The sequence below is a fragment of the Tachypleus tridentatus genome, chromosome 12, assembly GCF_004210375.1.
Source record: "Tachypleus tridentatus isolate NWPU-2018 chromosome 12, ASM421037v1, whole genome shotgun sequence".
Classification (NCBI taxonomy): domain Eukaryota; kingdom Metazoa; phylum Arthropoda; class Merostomata; order Xiphosura; family Limulidae; genus Tachypleus; species Tachypleus tridentatus.
Genome location: NC_134836.1, coordinates 18439265 through 18463694, shown reverse-complemented (window position 1 = coordinate 18463694; position 24430 = coordinate 18439265). Strand labels below are relative to the sequence as shown.

Below are 24430 nucleotides of genomic sequence, written 5' to 3'. Positions count from 1 at the left end.
TAAGTCTTCAGTCACTGTTTGCTAATTAAAACTTTAATTTCTTGTTCAGAAGTAATTATGGTAGTCTTGTGTAAAACTGTATATAAAAGCAGTTAAAGGCACCATTCTAGCATACAAGATACTTCTCAGTAGAAGGTTTGAGGGGAGGAGATTTACATTCACATGGACACCGATTAATAGAATATTGTTTTGTTTTTCTTGTCTCTTCAGTGTACCAGAAATAGTTACTTAAATTCATACTGTATCAAAAAATCTGCAGCTACAATATGAATATAGATTAGTTTGATTAAATTATAATGTAGTGATCCATATATTCATCATGGGTTTGAATCAGATCACTGTATGAAAGGTATGACCACTTTTTTAAACATTGAATAAAATGAGTTGATAAATTGAATCTTTAGAAACCAACAAATCTTTGAAAGATTGCTTAGAGAAAGCAATATCACAAAGTATAAATTTTTAATGTGGTGGAGGTTCCTCCAGGGACACTGTTATCAAGTTATTTTCTCTATCTGCAGAAAGACTATTTCTCTTTGTAGTCTTGATTACATTTTGAGAAAATAATCCTCACTCACAGTCTATAGCATAAATTGATGCTGTGAAGATAAAAGATGCAAGATTTGACATATTTATTTCTTGGGTAGCTCTCACAACAGTCTCTCCAATCTCCATTCCTCTGTGATTTTTATAGGATCAATTACAGCTTGGACAGTCAAAATCTTATCACTGGTTTGCCTTGATTTTGGGGCTCTGTACTTGGCTATGAGAGTGTCTATTTTATTATTGCCTCACTTATATATGTCTTTTGCTAACAAGAAAAATGTTGGTCTGATAAAAAGAGCACTGACAGCTTGTGTTACGTCTGAGTCCTCTAGAAAATCAGCATGTCAATAAAGACTGTCTTCCTGTTGTCTACATTGCATTTGTCTGCAGGAACATGCTGCCTAACTCAAAGAACAACTGCTCATAGTTCTTGAGTTTGTTCAGATAGTCTGGGACATCAGTGTTACCATTCTTCACTTTTAACAAATTATTCTCATATACATCTACATGTGACTTCTGAACATACATTTCTGTAGCCTTCTGGAACAGTAAGCACAGCTTTGAGACTATTTTTAGGATTGTCATCAAAAGATATATTGTTGCAACAAAGTCATACTTTGCTGTCTTTTTCAAGAAACTCTTTTGCACTCTTGGGATATTTGGACTTGAAGTAGATGATCAAGACATCAAGCATACAATATATGCATAGGATGGATTCGTAAATAGCCATTCATCTCACTTAATGTAGCTGCATGATCCTCACTTGATAAATGAAACACCTTTTTTATTCCTAAAATTTTTCTTTTAAGATAGCAGACATCTTGAAATAATAAAACAGGATAGTGAGAAATTTTTGGTATTTTACTAGGTATTGAATTGATTTTGCAGCACAGGATGTTATTAAAGTTAACTTGTTGAAGATAAAGTGACATTTGATATAATGGGATTTTTATTCAACAACAAGCTTGTCATGTAAATTTTATTATTACTGCTTATGATACTTTCTTCATTGCCTTTTATCATGAGTACACTCCTTTTTCAACAGATTATGCTTCAGGGTTTGAGGCACTTCATAAGCTCTAACATTTGATATTTTCAATGTGAGTGTTCAAATTCTTCCAAATGAGTGTAGCAGGACTAAAGAAAATCAATGAACATATTTCTTTTTTTCATATGTAGCATTTGTTTTACAAACATTTTGCTTGTCAACCCCTCAGCATTTGAGTTTAGAAGACAAGTTCACCAAACTGTCATATTTATGCAGTTGGAGATTTACTTTTACCAAACAGTAGACTCCCTTAAGGCCAATGAAAGCAGTCCCTTAATTTTTGGAGAGAATTCTTCTAATGGCTTTTTCAAGTTCATCTTGCATATTTTCTGCTTCAACTCCAATTGTATGAATGCTAAGGAACATGATGGGTTAGTGAAGTTGTCCTGAAATTATTAGCACCCTACGTAAACAAATTGCCTTTTCTGTATGTCTTGCCCAGACCACATGTCATGGTGTTAGATTCTCCATGATATTAAAACCAGAAAAGTTTAACAAGCCATATCTGTGAAAATGGCAAGTATCCTGTCCATCTTCAGTGTATTCACCAACATTGTTGTTCCTCTTGGTCTCTTTGCAGATTTCAGTGTTTGTTTAATTTTCATATGTACATAAAAATGTTATTTGTATGACCATTATTATTTTTTTTATTATAACCAATATATCAGGAATTTGTACAATATTTTCTAACTGCAAACTTTCAGACTGATGTCAGATAAGTTGCTTTGACTTAATTGCAACATTATGAGGTCAATACTTTTACCTACCCAAAAAAAACCTAACTTTAACCTACATACCTAAGTTTCACTTTGAGAACATAAAACAACCCAGCAATGACAACCAACCAAACAAACAACAATGAAGTCTTTCAGCTCAGACCGTTGAAGCAAAAACAAAAGTAAGATAATTTAAATGAAATGGCACATAAATAACCCTTTCCTTCTCCTAAATTAGGGCTTCCTATTGCTCTTATCTTGTATTTCCTTTTTATACTTCCAAATAAAATCAACATGAGGTTACCTCCTTTGTCAAGACCAATTGCCAAATTTTACATACCTTCAAAATGCATATACACACATATACTAAAGTCTTAAAAATTCTTTTGGTACAGATAGTTGGGTTTTTACATTGAGTAATGACCAGAACTGTACAGTTTGATGTGTAATTAAATCATAAATTAAAATATTAAAGTTGGGTTGAATTTATTCAAAATGTGCACTTGTCCAAAACAAGTGAACTGTCATAGTTGTCTTACCCACGACATATTCTGCTCGTCCAAAATATTCTCATGGAAGTAAATTACCTTGAGCCATATTTTAAGGGGAGTTGAAACATTTTGCTTTGTAGTTCCAAAATATGCACTTTTTGTTTCCTAACCATTCCTATACAAAATATCCTGAGTTTAATGTAACTTAAACATTAATAGTGCTTGATACATCAGGCATCATTATTATCAGTTGGTTAATCCATTGATATTAAATATTCTTTTTTTCTTTTTACAGTAGTTTGTATTTGAATACTTATTTGCTTACTTGAATAATGGGTCCCACCCCTATTATTCAAAAAAGTAAGCAAGCGTTTTTGAAACCACATTTCCTTAGGAAAAGTTTACTGTTGTGTAAAAGTTATGCTGTACAATGTAAATTAATAATTTAATAAATAATAAAGTTGTGTTGCTGCATAGACTTATTACACTGAGCAGAGCTTTTTTGTTTTACCAGAAAAATAGATATTACCTCCATAAAATTACAACAAAGACAATGAATATGCAATCAGCAGTCATCAAAACATTGACTTTCATGCATATTTGGTGTGAAATTATACCTTTGTATAAGTTTGAGGGCATTTGCACATACTTTGACTGTTAACATTTGTTTCCCTTCCACACTGTCCATCAACCTTAAGTCATAGTATTTTTAAGGCCATGCTGTTTAGTAACAGGTATAAATAAAAGTATTTCACTCAGCCTTCCTTGTTTGAGCATACCTGCACCAACATTTGTCAAACTCTTCTGATGGTTTTTGCTTGCTATATTGCCAAATCAACCTGAAGGAGAAGTGCTTTGACAAAGGGAGAAAGAAGAATGTATGCTTTTGTCTGAGAACTGCACTTCCAATAAAATGGGTGTATTGCTGGCCTGGTACCATCATTTAACAAGTCTGCATGAAGTGTGAAAAACTTAAGCATCGCAAAGTGGATTTCAAAGTCATGTTGCCAAGAACTAAATGACTATCTTCAGAATTTATTTTTTATTACATAAAGTATGTACCACCACAGTATGCATTGTTATATGTAAGGATACCCATTTGGATTTTGTATGCATCTTTGGTGCAAGGATGAAGCCTGAAATGAACATTGAAATATTATTGTAATGATCTGTAGTTTACATAGATTGCTTACAGCCTGCAGTAGCAGTTTCCATATATCCAGTCACCTTGCTTGTGGTCACTCTTATGATGTATTGGCATGTAACTATTTTTATGTTAAAAACCCTTGCCTTCTTGTTGAAGTTTGGTGACTAGCAAGTGTAACTGGCATATAAATTTGATTTATTTTTAAAGTACTGTTTTAAAGTTTTCTGATATGAATTTAACCTATACTGTGATTATGAAAGGATAAATATGTGATATTTAGTACTTCAAAAATAGATATATCTTTCTTTTTTATTTGTAAAGCAAAGGAAGGAAAGGCCTGGTCTCAGCAGAGAAAAACACACCCAAAAATACAAGTTATTTGGTAACTAGTTACCAGTTTTATACCAAGAGTTACTGAAGAAAATATAACAACCTGTTGTCAGAAGTGGCCCAAGAACACAACATTCTTTTGTTACTAAAGCAGGAACCTCCCTTGGAACTGTGAATAAGATAATTCACATGGATTTAGGTCTGTAAAAGTGATACAAGAACTGTATTCCCCAGCTCCTCCCAAAGCATTTAACCAACTGGAAGGGCAACTGTCAAAACCTGTATGAGCACTATTTATCCACCTTGTGACAAATGGAAATATGCCATCACACTGGGCAAAGAATATGTGCTTAAGAGCCTTTAAATTTCTGGGTACTTTATTATCTCTATACTGATGATACAACATTTCAAAAATGTTTATCTGAAGGATTTATGTGTTTGAAACTTACAGTTATGATGGTTTTGTACTCTAGACAATTGATGATCTGTATATATTTAAAGGCTGGCTGACATGATTAAAAGGTACTCTCATGGATTTTAATCAGTGATGTTGAGAAAACCCACTTGTAGAAAAAATATATATGTAAAAACGGCTCGTTTGGGCTGAGAAACTTTTTTACGTAGAGGAGCGAACAACGTTTCAACCTTCTTCGGTCATCGTCATTGTGAACCTGACAATGACCAAAGAAGGTCGAAACGTTGTTCACTCGTCTACATAAAAATTTTCCCAACCCAAACAAGCTGGTTTTACATATATATTTTTTCATGGATTTTGTTTTAGTTGCTCAAATAGGTCCCTGGAAGACATCATCTGTACGTAGTCGATAGGCTTGGAAAGCAGATAAGGAAGAGAAGGCAACATTTACTTTATTGTATTACACATTTGTTTTCTATGAGGAAATTACTTTGCAGAGCAATAGTCCCTATCCAGGTTGATCATACTGAAAACTTCTAGTGATGGTAGAAAAGACATAGAAATTCATTCTTCTATAGTTATTACAGGACATTAACATCTTCTAATAGATGTGTTTTTACCACAGAACATTCTATAATTTGAAGGCTAAGTAACTGGATTTCATAATTTACTGATCTTTCAATGAGTCAGTGATAAGCTTAAGGAGTTATGATTGTAGTTTAATTCCACATAATGGACAGAGCACAGATAACCTGTTGTGTAGCTTTTCATTAAAACAACAAAAAAAACTTCATTACAAGAAAGTTCTCTTTTACTTTCACACAAAAAATTTTTCTTTAATTGCTTTTTGTGAAACAGGGATGCAGTCATATTTTTTCTTTCATCAGTAAGATAGTACAAGGTTTATTTAAAGACAATGCATTTTATGTATAAGGCTTTGAGTATCTTCTAAGTAATCTGTGATGAACACTTTAGCATTGGTTTTGAAATTATCCCAAAAAGAAGTTCAAATTGTTGGTTCACCAATATTTTCCTTAACTTTTTGTCAACTGTTACTTTGATTTGTATCTAGGTGAAGTTGCTAAAAGATGTTCTTGATGCTTGGAAACAAGAGGTTGAGAAAAAACCACCAAACCTTTCTATTGAAGATGCATATAAAGCATTGAGACTGAAACCTGGGGAAGGGTAACTTGACTTTATATTTTTCCAGTAAAAAATATTATCTAAATCACAGAAAAATATGCATGTAACTGATTTGCAGTTAATTTGAATTCATTTGTTTCAGTGATACGAGAACAATTCCAGATTCTGGTTGAGTGAGCAAGACTTGTATATGTACATACCTTGTAATTTACTAGAACATTATGTTCTTGGAATGGCCCTATTGATTAGTCTTGTTAAGTATATAATTTTTTTGTCAGTACTTCAAAACCCAGAAGTTTAAACATGCAATGCAAGTCATACCTTTTTGAAACTGACACTGCAGTCAAACTGGCTAGAATGTATGAAATTTGAGTATTGATGACAAATACATGGAAAATGATTTTTTCAACAATATTTGCAAGAGACACGTATATGTGTTAGTGCCATTCTATAAGTAAATCTGAAAATTACATCCTTTGATTGTTCATTTTTATAGGATATTTGATATTAAAAGTTGAACATAATTTGTTAGTTTTAACCCAAAGTGGTGTAAAAACACATTTTCCTTTTCGAAACATGAACCTCCTTTGGAACTCTTAAACAAGACATTTTATATTGTATTTAATAAATTCTAAAATTAATTCAGTGGAAATATTTTTAGAACTTGTATTTGATTTTAACCTGTTTTCAGTAGTATTTGTTATAAAATGATGCCTAAGTCATGCAAACAATGAAAGAAATATTGCTCATGTTTGGCCAAAACTTGTTAAACTACACCCAGATGGGTTATATTTAGTGGAAGTTTACTGCAAGTACTTGTCTTTTTTCCTGGGCTCAACTTCTGTTGGATTAAATTTAATTTTTATGTCAATTACTTAAAATATATATATATATAAAAGTACATTGGAAAAAAGGAGTATTCATGTGTGTGTGTGTGTGTGTATGTACATACACATACACATGTATAGTGATGACTCATAGTTGGTATCATAAGAATAACTGTGATTTTAGTGTTTTAAGAATTATAACTGCCCATTTTCTGGTTCTGTTATGAAATTAATGGTCAAATTCCACTACTTGAGTGTAGTAGCCAAAGAGTTGGTGATGTGATTGTTGACCAGCCACTTCCCACAAGTCAATGAATGACACCTGTGTAGCTTTTCAAAAACATCAGAAACAAACAAACGTTTTGCTTAACATTTATTTCAGGAAGAATCTCGAATGAAAATTTTTATTCTTGTATTCTATTTCATAAAATATCTTTACATTAACAGGCATGATGAAAGCACAATTAGAAAAGCATACTTCAGACTAGCACAGAAATATCACCCTGACAAAAATCCTGAAGGAAGGGTACGTTTTTTCTTCTCATTTTTGTTATTTGTATTTAGACTGTAAAATTCATTGGCTGTTTCATAGAAATAATACAAAAACTATACACCAAAGATTTATGTGCACAGCTATAAACATTTATGGTTTATTAACTTTTATTATTTAACATAAATTACCTTTTCCATTCTGGAAAACAAATGCTTGCTGAAAAAGAACAGTTGTGAATGTATTGCAACATTTATGTTGCAAAGAATTGTATATAAGAGGGAATAGATAAATAGAATGAATAGTAGGATTGCTAGAGGAGTAATTTTTTTGTGAAAGTATTACAATAAAAGTTTGGAATTAGATGTGATGAATTGCAATAAATAACAATAACATTTGTTCTTGTATATGATAATCATATTAAATATTTTGAATATGTATTTAATAACAGGTGAAATTATATAATGTTATTTAGTGCAAGATTTAAAAATGGTCTTTATAATGTGTGTATTTGCATATGTATGTTTATAATGCACCAGTTTAATCTAATTCATACCCAAACAGTTGTTCAAGCAGTTGATGGTACAAGTAGCATCTCAAACACACTTGCATTATGTCTGAGTTGGCCTAAAGGGCTTTGGTATTAGAAAAAAAAATCTTGTCATCAATGATATAGCATATATAGTGTGGCTAACATGTTAATATCAATTTCTTGTGTTGCTGATGTATTCACTTGAAAAATACAGTGCGTCTCACAAAAGACTAGCTTGCTGTTTTACTAGTTCTTCTGAATGATGAGTAAAATAGAAACATTAATGGTAAATAATATAAGGTTAAAGTAAAGAAATAATTTGACGTTAATAAAAGTTATTAACCTAATTCTGATGTGTAACAACTTAACCAAAATTGATAAAAATTACAGTTAACCAACTTAATCTAATTCACACCAAAATAGTTGTTGTTCGAATTCTACAAGAGTTCAGATGCTTTCACAGCTAATAGTATAAATAGCATCTCAACCATTATGATGTCTATCATATCCTCCCACCCAACCTGATGAGCTCTGGCACTAGGCCTTCTCAATACTGGGCATAGTTGATATAGTGTGGTCGACATTATTATATTCTTCTGTGCTTTCCCTTGTAAGTTATTATAATACTTTCAATTGGAATTAAAATCAACATTATAAAACAACAATGAATGTAATATAAAATAAGCATTAAAAAGATTTGGTAGAGTTCCCATTGTCAGTTCTGGTTGCCACATTAAAGTCAAAATGGATAATGCCTCTGGTAATAGCTCCCAAATGCATTGGGGGTATCCCACCTGTCAGACAAAATCCATGTGCTGATGTTAAACTAGCCATCAAACATGGAAAATCAATTAAGGGTATGGATGAATTGATTGCTTACACCCATAACATCTCAATTCTTACTTCAATTCACAGCAGGGGTAAAGCAGTTACTTTTAAAAGTTTTTATAGTTGAAATAAATATTCAAGACATATTTGTCAAGTTGCTAAATACAGTGCATATGGATATCTGTGCAATTAGGTTGTTAAAATGATTACAGGGAAACCATCACCCTAGTACACTAAATGGCATACAAAAAACATGAAAAGAGGAAAAGTATGCTTTATGACAAAGTATTTTCAATGAAGTCTTTGCTGCAGGGCTGTTGTCAAAATGCATAGCCTTTAGGTAGAATATGACTGTGTGGCAACACAGACTGTAAAAATGTGGTGAGGCTTCAAAATAACCTTAACATGATGTGCTCACCCTCAATATACGTAAACTTTATACAACAATGCAGCTTGAGTGCCTTGAGTAGAGTGCCTATAAAAGTTGAAATATAAACAACTACAAACAGAATTTATCATGTTTAGCTACCATTAAAGTGGCATTATCTGGTACAGTGCACATTTATAATATATGTATTATACTGTTTTCAACATTATAAATTAACATTGATCGTAAAACAAATATAAGTATTTGGTTCATACCAAATAATATTTATCCCTTTTGCTTTCAGTATGATAGTACATATCTTTAAGATGTTGATAGATGTGTAATAAAGCACATTCATGTTTTTGTGTTCTTGACCTTAAATTCTGCATTATTCATTTGTAAAGACTGTTGCAACCCATACATTCTACAATAACAGCTGTATGAACATGCTTGATTACAATCTCAAGAGTTTGGTTCATTTAGTATTTTGTTTTTACATCAGGTATGTGGGTGATGCCTTTGCTGACTTTGTTTTTGGACAAATAACTGAAGTGTTACTAACATTTCTAAGAAAGAGAAAAATGATATTCATGTATATTGAACTTAAACTCATCATAAGGCTGAAAAAATAAGGGTTTATGAAAACTTTATTGGCCTCAGATAGTCATTTGCATTTTAAAAGAAGCACTGTATGAGGAAAAAAGTTACTTGGAAAATATATTAATTAAAAGTAGCAGTTTTTCTTGTAATGTATAAAAAAAAGGTTAGTTACTCAAAAGATTTTCAAAAGAAAAGAAAAATTATTCAGATTACTTGGTTTACTGTTCATTCCTCACGTGTTTCTTTTGTCAGCTACAATGAAACGGATAGAATATGAAATATAAAAAAACGTTAATCTTTCCATCAATAGTAAATTAATTTCTATCAGGAAATAAGTTGAATTCTTTTGTGAAAAAACAATTAAATTAACTGTAATTTCAAAATTGTTTTTATAACATAGAATATATATATACACACCGTTACTGTGAAAATGAAAATGTAAAATTTATTTGGTGTGAACATAATATCAGCAAATGTTCTTTAAAATAAAGCCTTCAATAACTAAAGTGAGAGGTATGGTAATATTCATGGCATCACTAGTATCATGTAATGCTGCATTCTTGGAAGTAGCAAAATGTTCTGATGTGCTCAATTCTTTTATTTAACTTTTAAGTACGTGAGTTACTTTTTTACAGACAGTACGTGTAGCTACATAAGCTCTTTTACTTACTATATAAAATATAGCTGTGCACATGGGTACTTGTATTTATGTGCATAATTATCCTAATACTATATAAGCTTTAGTTGTGCATATTACATCAGGCCAAAAAATAACACGCATTTACTTACTTTACAGTTTTTACCTTATAAAGTAATAAAGTGCAGATTATATCCATGTAAAATCATTTCTTTTAACAGAGGTATTATGTTTTTCTTCTCAAATTTAGGAAATCTTTGAAGAGGTAAACAAGGCATATGAATTTCTATGCAGTAAATCATCTCGCCAAACAGAAGGTCCAAATCCAGCAGACATTATACTAATACTGAATACTCAAAGTATATTGTTCAGTCGCTACAAAGATGGTTAGTACCATAGAAACTCTGTTTTACACTTTTTGTGAGCAATCTAGTTATAGTATTGAATTGAGAACTAGATAATCCTAGTTGGTTATATAAGGGATTTTTCAAGACTCTTTAGGTCTGCATTCCTGAATTAAATAACAATAGATAATCATAAGCATGGGAAAATTATTAATTTTTTATAAAGAAAAATATTAAACTGTGATTGCAAGACAAAGAAGAAGCTGAGAAACTTGTCCAGCCATCTTTATACAACTAGCTATTTTGTTATTTTAGTAATAATGTTTGTTTTTAAGTATGCTATTGTCAGTTTTATTTTATACAAAAAAACCTTTTTCTTCTTCTCTTACAAAATAATACACCTTAGCTAAATTTTGATTCAATAGCAGCAAGTTTAAATATGAATTTTCAACTACTATGCTCTAAGATTTATAAAATAAATGCTGTTAAAAGCTTTTGTGTAGTTAGTGCTTAACAAAATGTTTGATATTTAATGATTATATGTACATACGTATTTGCATAGAGAATTTACAATGTACCTGTTTTTGTCCACCAGAGCTCCACCCATACAAGTATGCAGGGTACCCTATGTTGATTAAGACAATTCGAATGGAAACGGAAGATGAACATTTGTTCTCCAAAACTAAGAGTCTTTTGGCAGCTGCTACAGAAACAGCCTATCATACTGTCAACTGCTCAGCATTAAATGCAGAGGAACTAAGACGAGAAGGGGGTTTAGAAGTAAGCTACATTTTCTTGCACTTAGATAACTTTTACTTATTACCGTTTATAACTTTATAAACTTCTCTCTACTATTACATGTTTTGACATAAAATACTTGATGAAGTCCATAACATGGTATATTTATTTTCAGTAAATAACTCATTATAGTCAGCTCCAACTTGGCTCAGCTTTAAGTCTGAGGACTTGTAATGCTAAAAATCGAGCTTCAATACTCACAGTGGGTAGAACACAGACAGCCTTTTGTCCAGCTTTGTGCTCAATAACAAACAAACAATCAGAACTGTCTCTCTTACTTACCTAATAGTCTAGACAGATATCAGAAAATCATACAGTTCAATAATTTTGATAGCAATGTATTGGATTTTAGCTGGTTCAAAATAATTATAGGATACCAAATTCCTATATATCTAGGATAATGTTTTAAAATTTGTTGTGTGGGCCAAGTTTATATACACGAGTACTTGTTCAAACTTCTGTATGGCCTTTTTCACAGGGGTGTGAGTCATACTCAAGTGCAGATAAACAAAAGTTAAACTTCCTTTGAGTATGTTTAATGGGAATGATTACTAATGTAGGATTGCGGGATACCATACTAGGACTTTTACTTGGCTGGAAGGTTTGATATAGGTGCAGTTCTTTTGTTTTTTGATAGACCAAAACAGTTAGAAAGTTTCAACAGTGCATAAGTCAGTCAGCCAGTATAATGTTAGACATTAAGTAAAATGGAGGTATCATGTACATACAGGGATAGACAAGAAAAAGTGCCCCCCCCTTGAAAATGTTAATTTTTTTATATATTTTATAAGATAACAGAAAAATATCAAAAACTATTTATTTTTAGAATGCAATCAATGAGATTTGCTGAAATTTGATCTCAAAATTTAATTTTTACACTGGCTTTCATAGATACTTGAGATTTTCATGATTTAAGTTGCATATTCTTGTAAAAAGTGTTATGCACCTTCTGTAGGTTCTTAGATCTTCTTATTTCAATTTTTGTGTGCAAAACATTAAACAATTGTCTCTGCAATAATCAAACATAAAAATGAAACTCAAAATAACAAACCACAATTGCAGATAAACTTATTTGATCATTTTGTATGGTAATTGGAATAAGAAAATTCAAGAAACTGCAATAGTTGCACAACACTTTATGAGAAAATGTAAGTAAAATTATGAAAAGTCCGAGTATTTATGAAAGCCAGTGTTTAGATTAGGATTTGAGATCGTATTTGAACAGATGTCATTGAGCATGTTCTGTGAGGGAGAACTAGTATTATAACATGCATGAAGATTTACTGTTCACAAATTAATGTAAGCTAGTTTATGTATGTTATTAGTTATTGCGAGATGCCTTCTCAAGATGTGTGGGAGTATTGAGCCACTTTTCCAAGCCTGATGACCTGCAAGTACAGGTGTGCTCACACATTGCTTCTTGCTTTGCTGTTGCTGCCAAGTTTCCAGACTGTCGACAACGTATCTCGGAGATGCCTGACATGATAAAAGACTTGTGTCGGATACTCATTCTAAAGGTTGAACATGATTTTTCATTGCATGATAGTGAGAATTTTTTGTAGTAGAAAATTAGTGTTAAAAGTTTTTTGAAATAATATTTTCCATGTTAATGCATGTTTTTTGTTGCTGTTGAAAATGAGGAACTTTGAACATTTAGGGATGAATTCAAACTCTGTAACATTTAGAATGGTATGTTAATTTTGAAGATTTTTAGATCTCTGTAGTGAGTGATAATTAGTTTTTATGTTACTGATGATGCTTGATATTACTGATGGATCAGTACTTGACTCAAAATCTGTTTGTTTTTTTATTAAACAAAATTTTATATTTTATTGCAGCACCTTCCTCACCTTTGTTCAGTTGTTGTCAGCTGTATTAGTGCCTTTGCTGTTGATAGTGTATTGCAGACTCACTTATTCCAAAGTGGAGTGCTGTTCCACCTGTTGCTTTTTCTCTTTGATTATGACTACACTCTTGAGGAAGGAGGAATCGAAAGCTCTCAAGAAACAAACATACAGGTACAGATTCATTTTGTATTCTGTATCAGTATAAAAACATTAAAGTTTTGACCTGTTTTTTTTCCTTAATGCAGAGATGCTCTTAATGTGCATGTTAATCAGTAGTATAAATTCTACATTATTTTACTCTATCCTTAGTTGTTTACTATTTATTTTGTAAATATCCTTTGTTAAATTTATATTGAAAATAGTCAATACTTATAAAATAGAGACTACTGTTGTGTTTACAAACATTTGTAGAGATTAAATTTTAGTTATATAGTCATCAATATTATGATATTAAAATCATGCAGTTGCTTTCCTATTATTAATAATTTTGGTCCATTCTCTAAAAGACAGATGTATGGTACTCTTGCCATTTACTGTTCCTGTGATGGAAGTGGTGGTACAGTAAAACTGGATAATTGGTATCAAAGATGGGAAAATGCTATAAACTGTGACATTGTTTTAGTCTAATGTTTATGAATATCAGTATTTTGTGTGGTTGAGCTTTATTATTTGTTTTAAAACTTTCATTTGGTATCATGTCATTTCTTTTATGTAGTATAAAGCAGTCACTTATATGTATGTATGTACATTATTCCTAATAAGTTAAGTTATTCATCATTAGACTATATATTTAATCTGTATGAGTAGAACTATTGAAAGAGGTGTTATGCTTTTACTGTTTGTACAAAATATTTAAGCAAGTTTTAATAAAACTGAAACAAAATGTGTTTAATTACATAATTAATTACTATCACTTAAAGATGTTAAAATGGGAATCATTTTCTTGCTGGAAATTTAATTGAATAAAGTTAATTTTCAAGAGTTAATTTAATTTTGTTTTCTATTCAAGTTTTTATTTTTACAATTATTAAACAATATTCTTTTATTGTTTAGTATATACAGGGTCATTATAAAGTCCTTGTGCAGTCTTAAATTTTCATAACTTTAGTTCTGTACATATTAAAATCAACCTGTAAAAAAAGGGTTAATGAAAGAATTTATTAAATTTTTACACAGAATTGTTCTTGATAGTTTAATTTTGAACATGTCCACCATCATTACATATACAAACTGGGATGCAATTTCAAAGTTCTACAAATGCATTTTGCAGTTGAATTTCAGTAATATCATGAATCACCTAGTCCACAGGTCATCTGAAGAGCGAGATTTTGTTGAATAAACACTAGGCTTTACATGTCCCCATGAAAAGAAATTCAGTGGGCTCAAATCGGGTGGCCACAAGAGTGGTCCATCTCTTCCATTCCATCTGTTACGGAAATTTTCATTCAGAAACTGCCTAACTCTGAGAGCAATGTGACAAGGTGCACTATCTTGCTGAAACGCTGTATCTGCTACCAGCTCTAATTAAGTAAGTTCAGGAATAAAGTAATTTTGCAGCATTTCTAAATAACTCTCAGCATTAACAACCCATCCTTCAAAAAAGAATGGTCTAATTATACATTTGTTTTCTAATGCACATCAGACATTGATCTTAGGAGAATCTCTTTAATGTTCCTCAAATTCATGTGGCTTTTCAGAGCCTCATGTTCAGCACTTATGCCTGTTGACTTTACCACTAATGTGAAATGTTGCTTCATCAGAAAATATTAAATGGTCCAAAAAATGAAGCATTACTGACAAATGTTTCATGAAATTGATGACAGAAAGTCAATTGTGTATGATAATTCTCTTCTAGCAGCATTTGGTGGACTTGAATTTTGTAAGCTTTCATGTGAAGTTTAATTCTGAGAATTTTATGCACTGTTGAGTCTGGAATACCCAGCTCCAAAGATGCCTGTTTTACTGATTTCTGTGGACTTTGAACAAAGGATTGTTCTACAGCTGCTACATTTTCCTCACTTACACTTGGCCTTCCAGATTGTGGCTTATCATTGACACAACCTGTTCATTTGAACTTAGTTATCCAGCTAGTTATGGAATTCCTATGTGGTGCATCTCTATTATAATTGATTCTAAATCTTCTTTGGACTGTGATGACAGATTTTAGCTTGGCTAACCACAGGACACAGTTCACTTTCTCTTCTATTGATGCCATGGGTCAATCCTATTTCTGCAAATAAAATAATTAACAAATTAATAAAGTAAGAGTAACAACCAATTTATTGCTAAATCATGATAAAATAAATGCATCATGCTTCTCAATGCTCTTTACAGGTTGATTTTATCATGTATAGAAATGAAGTTATGAAAATTCAAGACTGCTTGAGGTATTTATAATGGCCCTATATATATATATATATATATATATACATATACATATACATGTATTAACAAACTTTTAAAAATTAAGTTTTCAAGGCTTTCTTTACATTTCTTCCATCATATTTTTTTTTCTAAATGGAAAAATGTAAGAACCCATTTATTTTTCAATTCTTTTAAACTAGTAGAGTTACACTATTAGTGGTGAAGAAATGGGATTTTTCTAGTCATTTGCTTTAGTTTGATTTTCTTTTATCAGTGTTACATTTTATGAGAAATTGGTCTGTATAAAATAATGGTTAATTATACAAATACATGGCTAAATTGTTATTTTATAATTTCTGAAGAATTTTGTAACATCCAGTAGTTTCACTATTGGCTTTATACTTTTGAAGATATGTGAAGTTTTTTTATACTTTCAATAATGTTGTTGTTATTAAGACTGTGACTCTAAATAATGTATTGATTTTACTAAAGTAAGCCAAAAATAAATGTAATTTTTTTACTTTTGCATCTTTTGAGCTTGTATTGAAATGGTCTTAACTGAAAGCACTTGTATAAAACATGCAGTGTAAAGAAAATTATTAGAGTTAATTCTATTTTGCTTCTTTACATTCATGTTTATTCAAGAACTTATAAATTGATTTATATTATGTACAAGCCTTGGAGCACTTCATTTCAACCTGCTTCTAGAATGTATAAATGACATTTGTAAAAATCACCATAAATTTTTAATGTATGAGCAGTGAGTTTAAAAATGTAATTTATATATAAACAATAAAAAGCATTACAAATGTGATATTTTGGTAACTTGCAGTTGATGATTCCAAGATTAAAAGTGCTTTTTTTTTTCTATGGTAAAACTTGTTTGCACTATGTCTATGCATGCATTTTACACCACACCTATTATACAATGGTGTTTAAAAACTATAACCTATTTAGGCTCTTTTTCACTTTTTTAAACTTAATATTTTAGCATCCTTTAGGGTATATTTGATTTTGGGTGTTTGGATTTTAACTGATAAACAGGTACATACTAAAGTCATAAAAACAAGAAGTTTCAACATTTTTGTATTATATCTTGTGTCTCCTTACTAGTGGTGATGTGTGTAGGATTGCTAACTGTAGTGACATATTATTTAGAATAAATGCAACATTTTTTATTTGATTAAGCTAAGATTACGAAAACAGTTGTCTTTTAAATATTCTGCTACTTAATGCTGTAATTTAATAAAATGTTGGTATCTTCTTGATTTAACAGTGGATGTATATCTACAGAACTTACTTGTGGTACTGTAGTTACAATAGAAATTATTATATCCTCATGTTATTTACTGGTGTTTAAACTTTTAGAGATTATTCTGTAACTAAATCCATTTGGTTATTTCATTTTCAAGATTTTCAAGTCTTATGTACTAGGGTTAGAAGTCTGATTGATGTACTGTGGTTTTAATGAAGTTAGATGTTTGGTTCATTTAGCTACAGACAAAATACGGTTTGTGCTTACATTTTTCTGTATTTAAAATTATGTCATGGCACTTCCTTGTATAACAACAAATAGGAAAATATGTTAAAATTTTGAGGCTGTGGTGCTCATAATTTTGTTTTTTCAGTGACTTAACAAGCTTCACCAAATCATAATAAATTTATATATTTTTATCCACTAGCAAATCTTGTCTTACATATTCATTTGTACATAAATATGAGCATGTTTTGGGTTTTTGTTCTTAGTTTTAATAGATTTATACACCAGATTCTCTGAAAGAAATACATTTACTTTGTCACCATAGAAAGATCATTTATACAGCATTAATTTATATAAAGACAGTTAAAAAAACTAAAACACAAACCAATAAATGTGATGTCAACTGTCTTGCATAAGCAATGTACAGAAATAGAGATAAATTCTGTGATGAAGAAACATGATGTCTACCAACTGTCTTACAGTAGCAGCATCTGCTTACTCTAGTAGTAAAATAAATGAATAATTGATATATATAATATGAATTTAATTTAACTGGATTTGAATTGCAGTATAAATTAGTATTTGCAGTAAAATTACTTTTAGCACCCTGTTGTTTATTTCTTTGTTTAGGAAATAGCCAATCAACTAGCAGTAAGAAGTACTGAAGCATGCTGCTGTCTTGGTGGTTATATGAAAGGTGAAAAGGCTACTCCAGAAAATCTAGCAGTCCAGTTAGCTCTTCGTTCACTGCTGACTCCTTATTTAAGCAGGAATTTGAGCACTATGACATCTAATGAGGTGAGATAATTGCTTAAGATATACTGATATATCTTTTGAAGAATGTTTTCATTGAGGAATTCCCAGAGTGAAATATTTGTTGTCCAGATATTACTGATTTTTATTACTTTCATATATTTTTCAGAATTCATAAGTTTCAAATAATTAATAGAAATGTCTTCACTATTGAACCTTGTTAATTTGGCTCACTGATCTATCTGGGACAAAAACATTTTGTAAAATTAAAGTTTACTTCAATTATTTTGTTATATGAGAACTCCTTTATATTCTACAATAGAGAGAAATGGATGTTTTTTACTTGTAACAGGCCTATTTTTATTAGTAGTACTTAATATTTTTGTATTGTTTTATTTTCAACATGAATCAGAAATTGATTTATGACTACATTTTAGTTTAATTTGTTTTTAACTTTTTTTGTTATTAGAAATTTTGTATTTGACATGAATTAAATAGAATGGCACCTTCACTTTTTTATATTTTGGGGAATTGCTGTGTGTTTTAATATTGTTGACAAGTGCATGTAGGGCAGTCTGTTATTTACATGCATTTGATCTTATTCTGGGGGACATTTTTTTATTGATTGAAGAATTATTCTTAAAATAATCCCTTCACTGGTTCATTCAGATATTTTTGTCATCAGTTTTGTGTACTACTTGCTTTAAGTAATTGTTTTTTTAAAAAATAAAAAAATATTTTGCTGTATTTGATGATTTGATCAGATGCTGCTTCTATAATACAAACATTGGTTTACACTTTGTTTTCACTAGGTGAAAACAAATGAGTATAATTTTCTTTATAGTACAGTATGCTTTAAAATATTTCATGTTTTGACAGTGGCTTTTGTATATGGTTTGCTTACCTCTATTCCACTAAATTTTCATAAAGTTGTGGAATTACAAATTATAATATTTAAACTGTTGAGAGAATAACGTATTTTCTAAATTTACACGTTAAAAAAAATCATTGTTTGTCTCAGAAAATCAGACATTGAATGTGACACCCTATATTCTTTATTCTGCAACAGCTTTCAAATTATTTTTCATTTTTTTGTAATTATGAATCAATGAAGCATTAACTTTTTTCTGATAATTCTTAGATATAGTCTATTATTTTAATACAGATCTTGAAGATACTGAACAGTAACACTGAAAGTCCTTATTTGATCTGGAATAATGCCACCAGAGCAGAACTGACTGAGTATCTTAGGCGGGAACAAAAAACTAAAATCCGCACTGTAGGTTCTTTAAACAATTTTTTTCAGTTTTTTTGTGATTTTTGTTTAACATTACATTGATATGTAAAAAATATATAATGACTTGTAACAAATTATTTTGTAAAGAAAGTGATATTTTTCAAACATATCTTTAAGTAATAGCATGTAATGGTAAATTGTTAAGTTTAGAATAATTTTTAGTTAATTTTTAAACACATTTTCTAAATGATTTGTACAAAATTGTTTCTGAGTCTATGGCTATTTGTTATGGGGTTTAATCATACAAAAACAAATGCTATTTTCTTATGTATTTTACATAGAAGATGAATGATTATCTCATTGTTTGGTAAGTTCCTTCTACTTAATATCATAAGAGTGTAAAATTATATAAGATGATTTATTATATGGTTTCTACTATATAGTATCAAAAGTGATCAGAAAGTTAAGGCCTAAACCACAGTATTTCCTTCCATTCTTTGTTTAGTCAGAAAAGAAATATAAGACAGAGAGAATATAGTAATTATTGAGATAGGAATGGTCAGGAGAGTTATGATGATCAGTTAAAGTAGGTCCATTCCCTATTTTATTTCAAATAAATACTGTTTATCTTGCAGTTTCTTATTTTATTTTTATAACCTCTATAATCTCCTCATTGAACATCAACAATATTTTGTTTTTTATCAGTAAATCTTTGTTTTATCATTACTTGCTCCACCCTAACATTAACTGTAGTGAAATTAAGTTTTGGTAAAATGAAAAGTTGAAAAATATGGAATAAGCCTAAAATCCTTCTTTTCTTTTTAAATGGCTGCATATTGTAACAAACAATTATACACCATTTATTCTTTCAGACAAAGCTAATAGATTTTTCAAGTCTGGGTTCATTTAGTTTTATTGTTTTAAAGCTTCATTTAGTCTCATGGTATACCAAAATTGGTTTACCATAGTTCTACAGCTTTGTAAGTGACTGAGTTGCAAGCATACCATGGTCAAATTACAATTGTCATGCAATGTTCACATGCTAGGACATTTGAATATCACTATAAATTTTTTATTTAAATTTTCTTTTCTAACCTTTATATTTCAGCTACTTTTATAACAAATAAAAATATACACCTGTAAAACAAGAACTTTAGTACTTGTACATTGAACTCAGCCTTTTTTTTTTTTTTGCCATCAATGGAGTTAAGCATACTAAACCTACTTTTTTGGAATAATGTTGGTGGTCCAAAAGATTTTAATCCTTATATGTTTGAAATATGCATATTAGAATACAAAGCATTATCATGTGTTAAAATTAACCTTAAAACTACTATAATATAACTGGCTTTTAAACTAAGTTATTAACAAATAGGTAAATTTGGTTAGGTGGTTTGGCTGAACAACACAAAATCAAACAAATTCAGGGTAAATGTTTTCTAACGTTGATTACTGGCCTCATAAAAAAAACTTGTATCCTTTTTTTAGGTTTTTTTTTTCTTTTGGCTATAAATAATCCAATAGCAAATTTCAGAGAAAGTTATTGACATTTTCTGAAAGAAAGAATGAAATGGAAAGGACATGACATTTTTAAATATCTCAGTAAAGCAAGGAGCTTAGAGACTATAAATTTACAGTATGGCTTAGAAATATATATACACACACACACACACACACACATTATAATTGTGTAATTGATGACATACACAATAACATATAGGGTAGAAAGAACATTTAAACTGGGTAATTTGGAACAAAGAAATATCAGGTTATGCAAAGAAGTGAAGACTTGGAATTTATTTAAAGACTTCCTTTTCATATTAATAAATTAATGTTGTATTAAAATGTGAATAATAAGTTACATTTGTTTGTCAAATTTACTGACATACATTGCTAACAAAATTGTTTAATGAAATTTTGAATCTCCCTAAAAATTTCAAGAAATGTGCACTTTGATCCACCTAATCACATAAAGCAAAAATGTTTTAATAGTCCATCGTCGAGCATTTACTGGGCACAAAGGATTTTACAGATATTTCAGGAGTTAGATATAAAAGATTGTTTAGAGTATTATTAATTTATTTTGTTTGTAATCCATTGATGTTGAGGTTGTAGAGATTTATAGAAGGCATTAGTGATAGATGTATAAATAGACGTGACCAGATGAGCAGAAACAGTAACAGTACAGCTATGTGAAAGAGATGTTCTGTCAGAGAAAAGTTGGGAAATGCAAAAATTAACAGTTTTGGATGTGAATGGCTTAATGGTTGATACTTTAGGGTAAGATTAACAGTTTGCAAAGGACAAGAAAATAATTTGTTAAAGTGTGTTCTAAACCATTTGAACCAGCCTGTGTTGCCTTCGACAAAAGGCAGACTATTATTGAAAGTACAGGTACAACTGTAATAATTCATGTGACAATAAGTACATGGATGCGGTTGAGGTAAAAATAGTTTTGCTTGTCAACTGAATTCTAAAGCAATTGAGGTTAAGTGAACTTTTCACAAGATGTAAAGAAATGTGTAGCATTTATATACATGTGTGTGTGCTATTTTTAAAACAAGTTAAATGTGTGCTGTTTGTTTATTATCAAATTTATCACCAGCAAATCATAGACACTTGCTGTAGAAGAATATTTAGTATAGCACACTCATGTATTTACATTACTGTATATACTACTTAAAAGTAGTTTATAACACCATGGTTTTTGCTTGGTCTATAAGAGTGTTGTACATCTTATAAATACAAGAACTGAAACTGACTGTCATTTAAATTTACAACACCTTTACTGATGAAGCAATAAGTTGAGAAACTTTGTAGAATGTTTGCATAGAAGATATCATTGTTACCAGTTGTTAATTTAATTTATATTAATAATTAAGCGTAATTTGTTGTAATGTTACACATGTTAAAACTTTCATAATTGAGTTGTGCTTTTTTTTCTTACTTTTTTAATTTAAGAATAAACCATTAAAAATATTAAATTCAAAGTTGAACTAGAGAAAATTGTAATTATATAATTATAATCATGGATTAACAGTACATGTAACTTAATGCTAAAATTTTGATATTTAATGCAGTGTGGCCCAGCATGGCCAGGTGGTTAAGGCATTAATCTAGTAATCCAATGGTTGCAGGTTGGAATTCCCATCACACCAAACATGCTCACCCTTTCAGCTGTGGGGGCATTATAAATTTCTAGTCAATCCCACTATTCCTTGGTAAAAGAGTAGCCCAAGAGTTGGTGGTGGGTGGTGATGACTAGCTGCCTTCCCTCTTATCTTACACTTCTAAATTAGGGATGGCTAGTGCACATAGCCCTTGTGTGGCTTTGGAGAAAATTCAAAACATGCCAAACCAATTCATTGCAGTGAACTAACTGAAATTTTAGAAGTCTTTTAATAAGCACATGAATAAGAAATATAAAGGAACCAATGTTAGGGTTTTCAATATTTCCTTAATGGTCATTTCTAGAACAAGAGGTGAACTTACTCATTGACTAATTTGGTTTGTTGTTTTAGTTTTATATTAGAAACTGTAACATATTAAGATGTGAGTTATTCTTCCAATTTATTTGTACTAGCACATTCATTTTATTTATTTGTATTTGACTTCTTAGGGTGATTGTGATCCTTCCTTTGGAGCAGAATTTGTTTATACAGTTCATTCAGAAGAGCTTGTAATTGGCGACATCTTTGTCCGAGTTTACAATGAACAACCTACCTATCCATTAGAGGTTAGAAATTGTTTTTTATTTTATTTTATAGCACTATACGTATTTTTGAGTTTTTATTTTTATTTTATTAGTTAGATATAAATGTCAGGTCCTTTATAAAGGAATGTTTGTATTCAAAAGAACAGACCAAATCCAGGAAGATATTAACTCTTCTTAAAGGGCTTTGTTCACAGAAATACAAGGCTATCAAATAACAGAAGATTTTTTAATGAGAATTATACAATTTACAGTATAATAATTATGTATGTTGGTTGATACATACTAATACTTTTTTTAATTCTGGGCTTGATGTGGGCTCATTCAACCACGTCTTCTTTGTATTAATTCAAGTCTTTGTAAATTTAATATTTCTAACTTTCAGGATAGCATGTCTGTCTTCACAAACTTTGTCTTTATAAAGCTTTTACATACAAAAAATTGTACTTTTAATAAAGAATTTTTAATAAACTATAATAAAGATCTTTCCATGAATATATGGAGTATTTGTTTTGAATACTCCATGTGCAAAATAATTTTCATGTTAAGATTAAAACTATCTTTTCTCATCTCAGAAATATCAAAGTTTTTTTGTGTAAGTTCTAAAACCTCATAAATACATTTCCTTTTTTCCTTCCAAAATGACTTCAAATTGTAACATGAAACTACATTCATTTTCCTTAAGTAGGTTTAAGCTTGTAACAATATACATTTATTTATGATTAAATTTTATTATTTTATTGCCCTTTAAACCATGTGTAACTACTATCCATGCCATTATAACTTGTAAATCACTCAAGGAACTTGCAACTCACATTATGCTATTAAATTACACTACCCATGAACTATTCATGTCTATGTCTCATGAAACAATTTTATTGTATTATTATTTATGTACTTTAATCTTAACTAACCTGGAAATCCTATTTTTACATTTTAGTTACTTTTTAATAATAAAGAATAAACAAGAAGTAAAATACTCGCACAATCTTCCTTTTTCTTGTTGTTGATGGCAGTTAACTCTACTTTTGTTTATACTAATGGTAGTATTGCAGTAAATAATTTTTATTTTCTTAAAAAGTGCAACAAAGAGCATAAACTAATAACATGCAAAAAGTAGACAATTTCCCTTAATTCTTAAATTTTTTCTGGCTTTCTAACTGTGCAACAATACATGTTAGAAAATCATCCGAGCTAGTCGTCAACTTTCCAATAGAACACTATTATATAATGTCATTTGACAGATTAAAATCTTAACTTTCTATTGGTTATAGGTAATATATAATTAAACATGAGAGAACTATTAACAAATCCTGAATGGGAGGATGTGGCAGGAAGGGTATAATTTTTGATTTGATAGTTGTGTAATGAAACAAAATTGAAGACTAAAAATTAAGGTTTGTCTGACCAATGATGATTCTATAGTAAGTAATTTACATTTCATAACAACCAAGAGAAGATGCCTAGAGAAAATGGACCATATGTGTCACACTAGGTGAAATTCAGTATTTTTTAACCCTTTTGCAATGGGCTTGGCATAACATACACAAATTCATATACACACTGGTACACTTTAAGTATTTACCCTATAACTTTTGATACAGTATGTGTACCTTCACAGAATTTTGCAGACTTTTAGTAAAGATTACAAGTTTTTTGTAATCAAAAAATCAGATTTTTGTAATGAAATATTTTTTCATTAAAAATTATGGAGTCTGTTCGGTTGCTAGTCTGAGTGCAATGTGATTTCATATTATGATTTAAAAACAAAACTATTC

The 24430-nt window shown here is 30.2% G+C and overlaps 1 protein-coding gene across 1 annotated transcript in view; it reads left to right on the top strand.

Moving 5' to 3' along the window:
* The window catches only part of Rme-8 (receptor mediated endocytosis 8), a 170910-nt gene that overhangs the window by 116149 nt on the left and 30331 nt on the right, over nt 1-24430 (top strand). Inside the window, 9 exon segments of the mRNA XM_076472799.1 lie at nt 5766-5878; nt 7111-7189; nt 10368-10503; nt 11057-11241; nt 12585-12776; nt 13098-13277; nt 17581-17748; nt 18869-18982; nt 22560-22676. Of these exon segments, the coding sequence (XP_076328914.1) occupies nt 5766-5878; nt 7111-7189; nt 10368-10503; nt 11057-11241; nt 12585-12776; nt 13098-13277; nt 17581-17748; nt 18869-18982; nt 22560-22676 (1284 nt within the window).